This window comes from Quercus lobata, chromosome 10, assembly GCF_001633185.2.
Source record: "Quercus lobata isolate SW786 chromosome 10, ValleyOak3.0 Primary Assembly, whole genome shotgun sequence".
NCBI lineage: Eukaryota > Viridiplantae > Streptophyta > Magnoliopsida > Fagales > Fagaceae > Quercus > Quercus lobata.
This window is the reverse complement of record NC_044913.1, coordinates 38,882,596-38,894,486: the sequence shown is the minus strand read 5'-3', so window position 1 is coordinate 38,894,486 and position 11,891 is coordinate 38,882,596. Positions and strand designations below refer to the sequence as shown.

The window sequence follows — 11,891 nt, the reverse complement described above, 5'->3', positions numbered from 1 at the left end:
ATATCATTTCAGCAGCAAGCCGGACTCCTTGGTGCAGTGCGAAGGCTTTTGTGGTTTCTGCAGTGTAGACCGCGAGGAGGGTCTTGCACATTGTAGCCACAGGATTTCCAAAGCAGTCTCTAATTACCACCCCGATACTAGATTTTTTGCCATCATCAAAAGTAGCACCGTCGACATTGATCTTAAAAAAGCCAGGGTGGGGAGCAATCCACCTAGCCATACGAGGTGCTTGGGAAGGATGGGTTGTGGGGATTGCATCCTTATAGTTAAGGAGAGACCCCACTACAATGTCCCAAATCTGAGCAGGGGGGGTGCCAAGATCATTATGAACAACCTAATTACGGTTTCCCCATATGGACCAAACAACCATAAAGAATAATTCTAAATCTTAAGGTGTGCCTTTATCAATGAGCTTAAGTGCAAGGTCCGAGATGTCCTGAGATAAGGCAGAGGGGTCTATGGGGCAGCTATGCCAGCAACTCCATGTGTGCTTTGCATGACTGCAGTGCAGGAAGGCATGAGGAGGTGATTCCAACTCCTTATCATAGAGGGGGCAAAAGCCACTAGTATTCATACCCCGTTGGCGAAGATTGAGTGTGGTGGGAAGAGCATTCAAGCAAGCGCGCCACGCAAAAATTCTAACTTTTGGGGGAATTGTAGGCGCCATATCTTTCTCCACAAATTGGAATCAAGTGTGCTTGAGGAACATTCCCCTTCCATGTTTGTGGTAACCATGTTTGCTGCTATGTAGTAGACACTCTTGACTGTGAAGGTGGCCTTTTTGTTCCTAGTCCATATCAGTTTGTCCTCGAGGAGAGTAAAATTCAAAGGAATCCTTAAGATTGCCTCAGCTTCGGATGGGAGGAACAAGGAGTGGATAATATTGACCTTCCACCATCGGGTATCTTCATCAATGAGGGATGAAACCATGGGAAAATCAGCAAACTCTTTGACAGGGGAGACCACTTTATATGTGGATGGCGTTGGAAGCCACTTGTCTTCCTAAATATAGATCTTTCGACCATTGTCGACCCACCAACATGTGCCTTTTCTGATTACATCCAGGCTGTTATGAATACTATGCCAAGCATAGGATGGGTTGCTCCCTTTCTTCTTATTAAGCACATCATCAAAGGGGAAGTATCTAGCTTTATAGACCTAAGCCATCAAGGAGTCCGGGTTTGTAAGGATCCTCCACCCTTACTTAGCTAGTATGGCCAAATTAAATGCTTGGAGGTTTCGGAACCCCATACCCCCACTTTGCTTTGACTTGTACATCTTTTTCCAACTCACCCAAGCTAGCTTGGATTCCTATTTCCTTTGACCCCACCAAAAATTTCTCATCATACCCTCAAGATCGTCACAGAGGCTTTTGGGCAATTGGAAACAGCTCATGGTATAGGTTGGCACTGCTTGAGCCGTTGCTTTGATGAGAATCTCTCTTCCCCCAATGGAGAGGAGCTTTTCTTTCCATCCAGCAAGCTTCTTCCCCCACCTTCTCTTTGATTTCGACAAATACTTGAGTCTTTGACTTTCCAATAATCGAGGGCAGCCTAAGATATTTATTGTGCCGAGTGCCTTGCATAGGTCCAATAATATTTAGGATCTCCTCCCTGGATTCCAGAGTGGTATTTGGGCTAAAAAAAATAGTAGATTTATCGGTGTTAACTTTCTGTCCGAAGGTAGCCTCATATTTGCCCAGAATTTCAACTAAGTTCTTGCCTTCTTGGGTATTTGCTTTACAGAAAAGTAGGCTATCGTCTGCAAAAAAGAGGTGTGTGATGATGGGGCACCCACGGCAAATGGAGATCCCACTAATCTGATTGTTGCAGGCGACTTCGTGGATGAGGGCTGATAATCCCTCAGCACAGAGAAGGAAGAGGTATGGGGAGAGGGGATCGCCTTGGCGAAGTCCCCTGGTTGGGGTGATGTTGTCGTGGGCCACCCCATTGATGAGGATCGAATAGGAAACAGTAGAGACACACTGCATTATCAAGTTGATCCACCGTTGCACAAAGCCCAACTTCTCTATTACCCTCTTGATAAAATCTCATTCCACCCTATCAAATGCCTTACTCATGTCTAATTTAATTGACATGAAGCTGTCTTTCCCTTTTTTCTTATGTTTCAAGTAGTGCATGAGCTCAAATGCCACCAATACATTGTTCGAAATTAACCTGTCTGATGTGAAAGCACTTTGATTCTCCATAATTATATGGGGAAGGATGGACTTGAGACGATTGGCAAGAGTTTTTGAAATAAGCTTATAGACTACATTACATAGACTAATAGACCGAAACTCAGTCATTTTGGTGGGGTGGTCTGCTTGGGGATGAGGGAGATTTTTTTTGTTAATCTCAGCTAGGGGAAGATTAGAATTAAGAACATTAAGAACCATATTTGAAATATTCAAACCAACAATATTCCAATATTTATGATAAAAACTGGCAGACATACCATCGGGGCCAGGTGCCTTGGTTGGGTGCATCTGGTGAATGGCTTTCAAGATTTCTTCCCCAGTGAAGGTTCTGGAAAGCTCAGCATTCATCTCCTCAGTCACTCTCCTGGGGATGACATTAGTGATCTCTTCAATTCCGCCGAGAGAGGAAGTAGTATATATTTTTTCAAAATAGCCCACTGTCGTTGCTGCAATGCTGTCCTTGTCTTCGCACCAAGTCCCATCTTCGCCCCAAAGGCCAAGAATTGTATTCTTTTTCCTTCTCTCAGATGCCCGAGCATGAAAAAACTTGGTATTTCTGTCTCCCTCTCTATAACAGTGAATCTTGCTGAGTTGGTGCCAAAGGGTCTCTTCACTGTCCAAGAGATCATTGATCTCCTTCCCGAGCCTATTAATGTCTGCCCCAAGAGTGCCATCATGGTCGTGGGTGGTGAGAGAGTTCAAGGCTTTCTTCTTCTCTTGGATTTTCCAGGGAATGTTACCCACTACTTCCTTATTCCAACAGGCAAGATTTACAGCACATCTTTGAAGGCAAGAAGGAATACCTCCGGGTGTGTCTGTGATACTACCACCGTTCCAGGCTAATTCAATGACTCCTCTACAATCTTCTTTCTTCGTCCATAGTGCCTCAAAATGGAAACGGTGTTGTCGTGGTTATGAGGGGGGAGCTGTGTCAGCAATCATAAGCACACAATGATCTGAGGTAGACTCGACTAAGTGGTGAACTCTGAAATTTCCAAAGCGGTTAATCCATTCAGTGGTGGCAAAGGCTCTATCCAGGCGAAGATAAATTTTGTTCTCGCCCTTTTGCATATTACACCAAGTAAACCTTGGGCCACAAAAGCCAAGGTCTTGAAAGCCACACCAATTAACTGCTTGTCTAAAGCCCTCCATCTAGTGCTGAGTCCTTTGCCTTCCACCTAATTTTTCATCATAAGACATAATCTCGTTAAAATCACCACAACAAAACCAGGGCAGAGAGTATTGGTTATTTAAGTAGGAAAGAAGGGACCAGGATTCCCCCCTCATGTGAGTTTCAGGGTGCCCATAGAAGTGGTGAATCGCCAAGAAAAGGCTTCAGAAGATTTGATGATGATGATTGCATCTATGTGATTTTTTGTAAAACTCTTAATCTCCAACGCAACCTCCTTAGACCACAAAAGTGCCAAGCCTCCGCTCCACCCCGAACTAGGTACAATTAGCCCATTTGAGAAACCGAGATTAAAATTTATTTTCTCCATGCGTTTCAGTTTTGCTTTTGTCTCCATTAAGAAGACAATGGTGGGATTCCAGTGCCGCACGTAATTGCGAAACGCATGAACTGTCCGGGAAGTCCCAATTCCCTGGCAGTTCCAGCATAGGGAATTCATTGTTCCCGGTAGTGCTGCCTTATAGCCACCGCTAATAAAGTGCGAGTGTAGTCAATACCTTCATGTTAGGCATTGTAGAACTTCTTCTTGGCCTTGCCTTGCTCTTCTTCATTCGAAAAATCAAGTCTTCCCATTCTTTTAAAGCCACTTATGTTCTCTGGGACTTTCATCTCCGGACCCTAGGCTTGTTGCCCCTTTTCTCTTGCAATCTTTTTTAAGTTTCCTTTCTTTTTGGGCTGCCTAGTTTTAACCAAGGCTAAAAGTGCAATGAACTCATCTGGCTATAAAGAAGGAGTCTTCGCAGGCTTCAAGGGATTAGTCACTTCTTGGGCTTCTTGGGAGGGATGCTTTTGGAGGCCCAAAGAGGGTATTCGTCCATGGGGCCTAAGCTCGAGCCATAAACCAGATTTTGGTCACATGAGAGCTTACCCATGGGTAGCGTAATGTCCCAGTTTCTTGGTATGTCCAATCCCACCGCCTGACTACCTATCCCCTCTGTCCCCTCAGCTTTTCCTGATGTCGTGCCCCTCAAAGTTTGACTGCCATTGAACGTTGAGCTCATTACTCGTTGGTCCATCCTTTGATCCAATGGGTTGGAGTGATCCAACGCCCATCTCTCACTCCGCCCCTGGTTATCCCCTCCGCCGAAACCACCGTTGTTTAAAGGTCTGGGTTTGTCAAGACCAGTCTTTGAATTTGCGTTGGCCCTCAGCCATTCTCCATACTAATTTGGAGGCTCTGAATCGGAGGGTAGGCTTAGGCAGTGCTTTTGGTCATGGCCAAGGATTCCACAATGAAAACAGAAGTTGGGGAGTCTCTCGTACTTGAAGGAGATCCAGACTTTATCCCTATCCAAATTAACAATCTTGCCACCCCTCCGAAGCGACTTGTCAATGGGCAAGTCCACTCACACACGCATGAACTTTGCTTGCTCCGAAAGCCATGAGCGCTTGTCAGTTTCAATGTACCTACCCAGGCTGTTCCCTACATCCTTACCAACATCTTCGGTCATGTGTTCGAATGGGAGGCCCCAGACTTGAACCTAAAAAGGATAATGGGTAAAGGAAATTTTTGAAACTGATAATCCCTTCCTCCACCTACATAGGAGGAGCAAGTTATTTTCGAAATTCCAAGGTTCGTTTCTTTTGACCTACTCAAGCTGATATTTTGAACCAAACTTAAACTGGAAAACATTTTTTTCCCATGTCAACGATTCTTAACTGAGACCCCATTTTCCACTTTGATCTAAGGGTGCTCTTAAGGGCACGATGGTTTTGGTGTTTGTCTGCTAGAAGTCACCCGAAAAGGCTTAGAGCGCATTCCTCTGGAAAGTTAGATCTGCTCATTGTTGTAATGGTGATGTCTTCTTCTTCCTCCTTGGTTAGGCAAAGGTGTTGGAGATTGTTAATTACTTCCTGTTCCATTTGTGTCCAAGGATAGGCCAAGCCCAAGGGCGTGCATAGAGATGACCCACCATGAGGTTCAGGGGGAGGGAAGACTCGGGGTAGGCCGAGAGGAAAAAGCTCCTACTAAGGAAGAGTTTTCTCAAAGTCGTACCTTAAATGCTGTTATTGCCACCTCATAATAATGTTTATGTCATTTCTCTTTTTAATGATACAGTTATCACACATTCTTTTACATACTTCTTGGGAAAACACAATTTCACTTCAAATTATGAAATAATGAAATCTTGTTTTTTATTTCACAATTTTAATTAAAGTAGTGTTTTGACACAATTTTATCCTATATATAGACATACAATGTGGTAAAACTTTAAGTTGGAAAAGGTGGAGGTGGAGCAACGAATTGGATCTGATATAATCACCGCCATCAGCATCTTCATCGGCAGTGGCCAACAACGCCATCACCATAGCCAGGAACCAAGCTCAAGAGGCATTTGGGATGTGGGAAAATAAGAGGAAAACCTAAGAGAATCAAAAAAATAATATAAAAAAATAAATAAATAAAAAAGGGAGAAAGGAGAGAAGGTCACACTCACACTGCTAGGTAAACTTAGTTATGTTGAGATTTTGATTTTGTTTTTTGTTTTTGTTTTTTTGTGTGTGTGTTCTTTTAATGTAAATGGGTAACCATTGGACCCAATAGGTTTACCCACTAGAACTCATTTAACTATATTACCTTTTTTTTTTATAAGTAACTTAACTATATTACCTAATCAGTCTTTATCCATTTAGCCCAAATATTTAATTGGATTGGGTCAAGACTTAACACAAATTAGAATAGATTCAGATAAAAATTATCATCTCTACGTAAAACCATACATTTTTAATGTGCATGTAGTGGTGATTGTAGAACATGTTGGTGTTGTTGACTCTGCATAATGAAGATACCCAAACATTTTGTGAATAGCCAATTGGCGCTTCATCAAAGTTCACCGCATTTTGAGAAATAGCTACAATATTGGAGCGTTCATAAAATAAAATGTATATAAAAAAAAAATAAAAAAAAAAAAGCTACAATATTGGAGCTTTTAACTTGAGTGCACATTTTTATAATTTAGCCATAGCCCACAGAAACACAACAAAAAACCTGAATATATACATTTCATTGGATAATAATTCTCTTTTCCAAACAATTACATAAATCAGACTAAATTTACAATTTATCATACAGACACGATCGCCTATCCCCCAAGTACATCACAAGAAAAAACAAAAAGGTAAAAAGTAACATACAAAGAACATGAGAAAATTTTAGAGATAATAATGGCTGTATGATGCTAGCATATTACAAACCAAATAATCATATTACTCAAAATTATTAATACCTGACTAAAGGGCTGTTCACCAACTTGCTCCTTGATATTAAGATTTTGTCCAGAGGAAAATCCAGTAACATGTACATGCCTGACTTTAATGGAATCAGACGAATATTCAGTAATTAGTATGCTACTATCAACATGCCTGGCCACATGTTTGTTTGGTGCATAACTGACATAAAACCTTATATATCAACAGAACTCTGGAGAATGATCCTACCAAAGACTACGAGCCAGCAGAAGTGATAATCACATCATTGTCAAAGACTTGAAGCTGTCTTGAAAAGCAAATTACTAGCAATAGCTCGAGAACCAACCAGTTCAATGGTAAACTGGTTATGACATGTTCAAGTTGGAGATGCAGGTAAAGCAATTCACATGCATTCCAGGTTCAAAATCAATACTGAAAGTGTTAATCTCCTTCCTGATCTAAATCTCTCTAGTTGGATCACCAATTATATTGAGCCATATGGCAGCATCGGGCAGCTTTTCCATTCTTTCGCAAAACTGCAAATGAGGTGAATGGGTAAGCTACCTTGTTCTATTTGAAAATAGATTTCAGGCCTTATTTCACCTCAACTGAAAACAAATGCCATTTGTGGCCTAAGTGATTTGTGATATTAGAAGCTAAAAATTGTGGCTACCAAAGCCTCAGTGAATATTCTACAAACATTTCAACTTAGTAAATATTCTACAAATATCCTTGCCAATTTATCTACAATTTCCATAATCATGAAATCCAAGTGACACGTATTTACTTTGTGGTACATACAACTGCAGTGAGTGGCAGGATCAGTGGTACTTGTTTACCAAAACATATATACAAACATCAAAGGTGTTCAAAAGCTTTAAGACTGTATGCCATTACAGTGAAGAGAAGCAGGGCCAAAGGAATTTTGAGGTCTCATCACAAGTGGATGATCCGATAGCTGAGCTGCAGTAGGCCGATTATACAAGGTAAGAATGAAAGGGACTTCTGTTGCACCACCAAATGAGGTAGATATTAATAATATCAAAATAAAATCTGATGTCTCTAAGCACCACCAACTTTATTTATTTAGACATTCACACAAAAAAGATATCATGCTCTACCAGCACTATAGCCAGAGATGCTAATGTTTTCCAAAATCTTCTCTAAGCAGGGTTAGCAACAGTTTTGATCTGCCCAAACCTGCATGTTTCGTTAAGCATTGTAACATTATAAATGAACACAGATATTTAATGCCAAAACAGTCTAATATCATCATGAGGATACATATACAAATCCCACTATCCAGAGCATTACATGGAATGTTCAATACAAAATTTACATGAGGTGGTTTCATTTGCCAATATATACTATCACAGGATATTAAGTATTATTCACACTAGAGAATAGCCGTTATTTTGTACAATTCCTTCATCTGATTCGTCATGCTATACACTCACTACGAAACTCAAAAATCACTTCATGTAGTCCACACCACTTCATCTACCACATACTTTATTGAAAGGGAAATAATTATAGCCCCAGAGACCTCTGGGCAGAGCTCTTCAATCAGTCAGCCATTCACATAAACATTCTTAAGCAAGTATGGGCTGTACATCAAGTTGAAGATTTGGCAAATATTTATAGGAAAGAAAAGTAACCTGTAAACCTAGCAAAAAGTTAAAGAAAATTAATAAAAAATATATGTAAAAATAGTTCAGTAAACTAAAAACTTTTGTTAATCAGCCACCAAATGAAATATAAAAACTACAGCAGAGCTCCAAGAAAATCGGTAATTGCTTACCAGTTATTCTGGATCAGGGAAAACCTTATAATCGCGTGTGAAACTGTTTGTTCTTTCTATTAGAAGATATTTTTCTGAGAATGATAACTTTCCAGAGTAAAAAGACTCCAACAGAAAGATCTGCTCAAGGCTTACTCACTTTATCAACATAATCCCTCCCATGAGGCTGAACCAATTACAGCTTCCAACCAAAATCCTGTCGCCATTTACCTTTTTCAGTCTTTCTAGTGTGTTTTTACTGAATTTAATAAGCAATCAAGTCTAGTTTGTTTTTTCAACTAGTCTATTGCCTTCCTCTTTTACCAGAACTAGCACATTCAGCTTCTAACAGATCAGTCCATTCAAGAGCAGTCATCTATATCTATTACGCAAGAAAATAAAATGTAGAAAAATCTTCTCTGATCTAGCTCCCAGTTAGTGCCAATTCACGAACTTCTCATCAATATTAACGTTTCAACTTCAGTCCTTTCTTGTGTTGCCAGTCTCATCTCAACACTCCCAGTTTGACTGCTTTCATCTTATGGAAAGATTCTTTCTTAATGAAAGAAAATTAATTGGCACATAATGAATTTAGCCATCTAGTCAGATAGCTCTCATGTCCGATTGTGTGCAGTAGACCAGTATGTGATGAATATGGAGGATGACCCATGACCATTTCAAAAGGACCTCCTAGCCAACTTTCCATTATGCTGAGTTTCAAAATATTTAAATTTACCTCTCTAATTCCATAACAGAATTCATTCACAGTACCCCATCCACCTTCCCTGAATCACTGTTTGTTTTGTTTTCATCATTGGACAAACGGTTCCAAATTCCGAGTGTTTTATAGTCCCACACAATGTCAGATATCTCATCTTGAGGCAAGCTTAAACCTTGTCGCTTTATTGATCTATGCAAGTCACAGAAATATTTTGGGTCTTGCAGTCTAATATACTCAAGCAACACCTTCTCATGATCAGGGATCCAGTTCCTTGGAAATGGAGTGTAATCACAAGAGGGAATCATAGACATGTGAGAAAACTGAACGCCTTCAATAGCATCTACAAGTCCCATCCTCAAAAGATCTGAATATTCAGGTGCTGAATTGTTACTGCTCTCCCTCAATGGACGGCTAAGATCACGTGAAGCTATTTTATACACCTTGGCACGAGACTTTAGTCTATACCTCGAAGCATAAAGTTTAGCCAGAGAGCTCCTAATCACATAAGCACAAAACCCAATAATTTTCTTGCGATTATCAGCATATCTGTACCAATCAGCCATGGTCTCAAGGAACTTATTCATCTGGGAATTTGTATGAGCTTGACTTGAATACAACATTGGATTGCAGGGCAGTGGCTCAGGATCCCTATCGCCCTTAACTAACTCAAGCTGCCTGAATTGGCTAATACATTGTTGTAAGCTAGCAGTAACCGAAAGCAAAGTGCCTACACCCTTTTCACTCACAATATTACCTCCACTGGCCGTGTAACGAAGTGTTGGGTGTATCACCCTCCGAGATATTATATGGTCCAAGAACTGAATACCCCTAGTAATGTGTTCTATCTCCACCTTTGAATTATCCAACCTTAACCCAAATTTAGTCTCACAAAACTCAATAATTTCCTTTCTAACTTCCACTGCATCCTCCCTAGGCCCTCGTACCCCAATTAAGAAATGGCCCCCATATCGTATATAATCCATTTTTCTAGTTTTCTCTCTCCCACTTGACGGAACAAACTCCGGCCAAGCTGGGTTATGACACCCATCATTAATCGAATCTCTCCATATCGAATCAAGCTTCGAAGGCCTAAAAAACTCAATTCTTTTCTCTTCCATCCAATGATCCAATTCATTAAGACACACATTAGCAAGTAAAGGACTAAGAATTCCACAATAACCATAAGAGGGTACCTTAGCAGCCTCTTTGGGTGCAAACTTGAAGAAACTTCTCAACCAATAGGGGTCTGGCTTCGGCTCATTTGCATTGAGAATCTTCTTCTTCTTCTTTTTCTTAGGCCCCTTCTTCTTTTTCAAAAACTCTTCTTTATCTTCAACTATTTCCCGAACAGGTGCTCTGAGCGCGGATTTGATCAAACCCAACACTTTCTTATCCTTAACAGCCTTTTCAACACAACCCAATACCACATTTCTATCCACATTGTCAAAAATCTCACTCACATCACCTTTCAAGAACCACAAGTACCCAGCGAAGTTACTCCGGATAGTCCGAATAACTGTATGCGCATTCCTACCAGGCCGAAAAGCATGCGACTTCGACGAGAACCGGGCCTCAAAAACCGGCTCCAACACCATCAACAAGACCTCCTGAACGACCCTGTCTTGAAAACACGGCTCATCCGATTCGAGAATCGCCTGAAGCTTGCGTTTAGAGAGAGATATAGTGATGGGTTTCTCATTGGGGCTCCGAATGAGCTGATTGGTCTTGTTGTTCCAAACGAACTGGCCACGAACGACGGCGTTTCGGAGAGAGAGAAGGTCGGAGAGGACTTGAGAGTGAATGGCGTTGCGTGGTGGGAAAGTTCCGGTGAAATGTGCAGATGAACGTTGATAAGCGAGGACCCAGAGGTCGAGCTTGGAGATGAAGCCTGTGAGGTTTGGGAAGGAAGTATTTGGTGGAGATGAAAAGGTTTTGAACCAAAGAGAGGAGCAGATTTCGATTGGGTCTTGTTTGAGGAGTGAGTATGGGTCTTGCTGGTTTTGCAGTGAAGGTGTTTGATGTTTGTTCTCAATGAGCGTGGAAGAGAAGGAGCGAGAGAAAGTGAGGGGTTTGAGATGGCGGTGAAGGTGTTTGATGGTTGTTCTCAGTGACATTATGGTTTTTGGCTATGCCTATGTGTTTGATGAAATGGTATGGTTGTTGGTTTGGTTTGGTTTGGAAATTTGAAAGCTTACAAAGTTGAAATCTATGTCCACTATAATGGGAGGGATAGAAAAGAAAGATAAATAATGTTAGATTGATACTTTTCAATTTTTAATTATTTGATACAATGTGAGAAGATGATAATTTCCTATAATATATTCATATATAGAGTTTCATAACTTTCATTGCAAAACTCACTTAAAAATTCATGGCAAAATAATTCTATTTAACAATTTTTTTTTTTTTTTTTTTACTCCCATCAAAAACAATTTGAAAGAAATGCAGCATAAAAGTTTTTTTTTTTTGAAAAAAATAATGTTATTCTAATATTTATTATAAAAGTTGCGCTTTGTGAAAAACTTTTTAAAGAATAGTCTCATCTTTAAAATCGTGAAGAGTTGTCTCGTGCAATTTACATGAGACAAATTGTGAATTATTGTATATTGTTTTGCAATGAAATTGTGTAACTGAAGTCATTTTTTGGAAATTAGATTTTTAGAAGGATGCTTGTTTTGTCAACTTCTACCACATCAGAACAAATTTACGTGAAATTGTATTCTCAAAAAATAATTTCAATATTTAAGACTCATAATTTTCAAAACAAGATTTTACGGAAAAACTATTTTACAAATTTTTTTTCTCATTGTTG

At 40.2% G+C, this 11,891-nt stretch overlaps 1 protein-coding gene across 4 annotated transcripts; it reads right to left on the bottom strand.

Moving 5' to 3' along the window:
• Positions 1-6,367: 6,367 nt before the first annotated feature.
• On the bottom strand, positions 6,368-11,338 carry LOC115965566 (nuclear intron maturase 1, mitochondrial). Of its 4 annotated transcripts, none has more exons than XM_031084823.1 (2): positions 8,380-11,338; positions 6,368-7,114 (listed from the first exon to the last, which is right to left on the bottom strand). In XM_031084823.1, exon 1 carries the CDS (start codon positions 11,191-11,193, stop codon positions 9,121-9,123), a length of 2,073 nt encoding a protein of 690 aa, XP_030940683.1. In that variant the 5' UTR covers positions 11,194-11,338; the 3' UTR covers positions 6,368-7,114; positions 8,380-9,120. The 4 variants fall into 4 exon arrangements, with proteins under 4 accessions (XP_030940683.1, XP_030940680.1, XP_030940681.1 ...); XM_031084820.1 differs by lacking the exon at positions 6,368-7,114 and adding an exon at positions 7,128-8,244; XM_031084821.1 differs by lacking the exon at positions 6,368-7,114 and adding an exon at positions 7,128-8,236.
• Between the last annotated feature and the right edge of the window lie 553 nt (positions 11,339-11,891).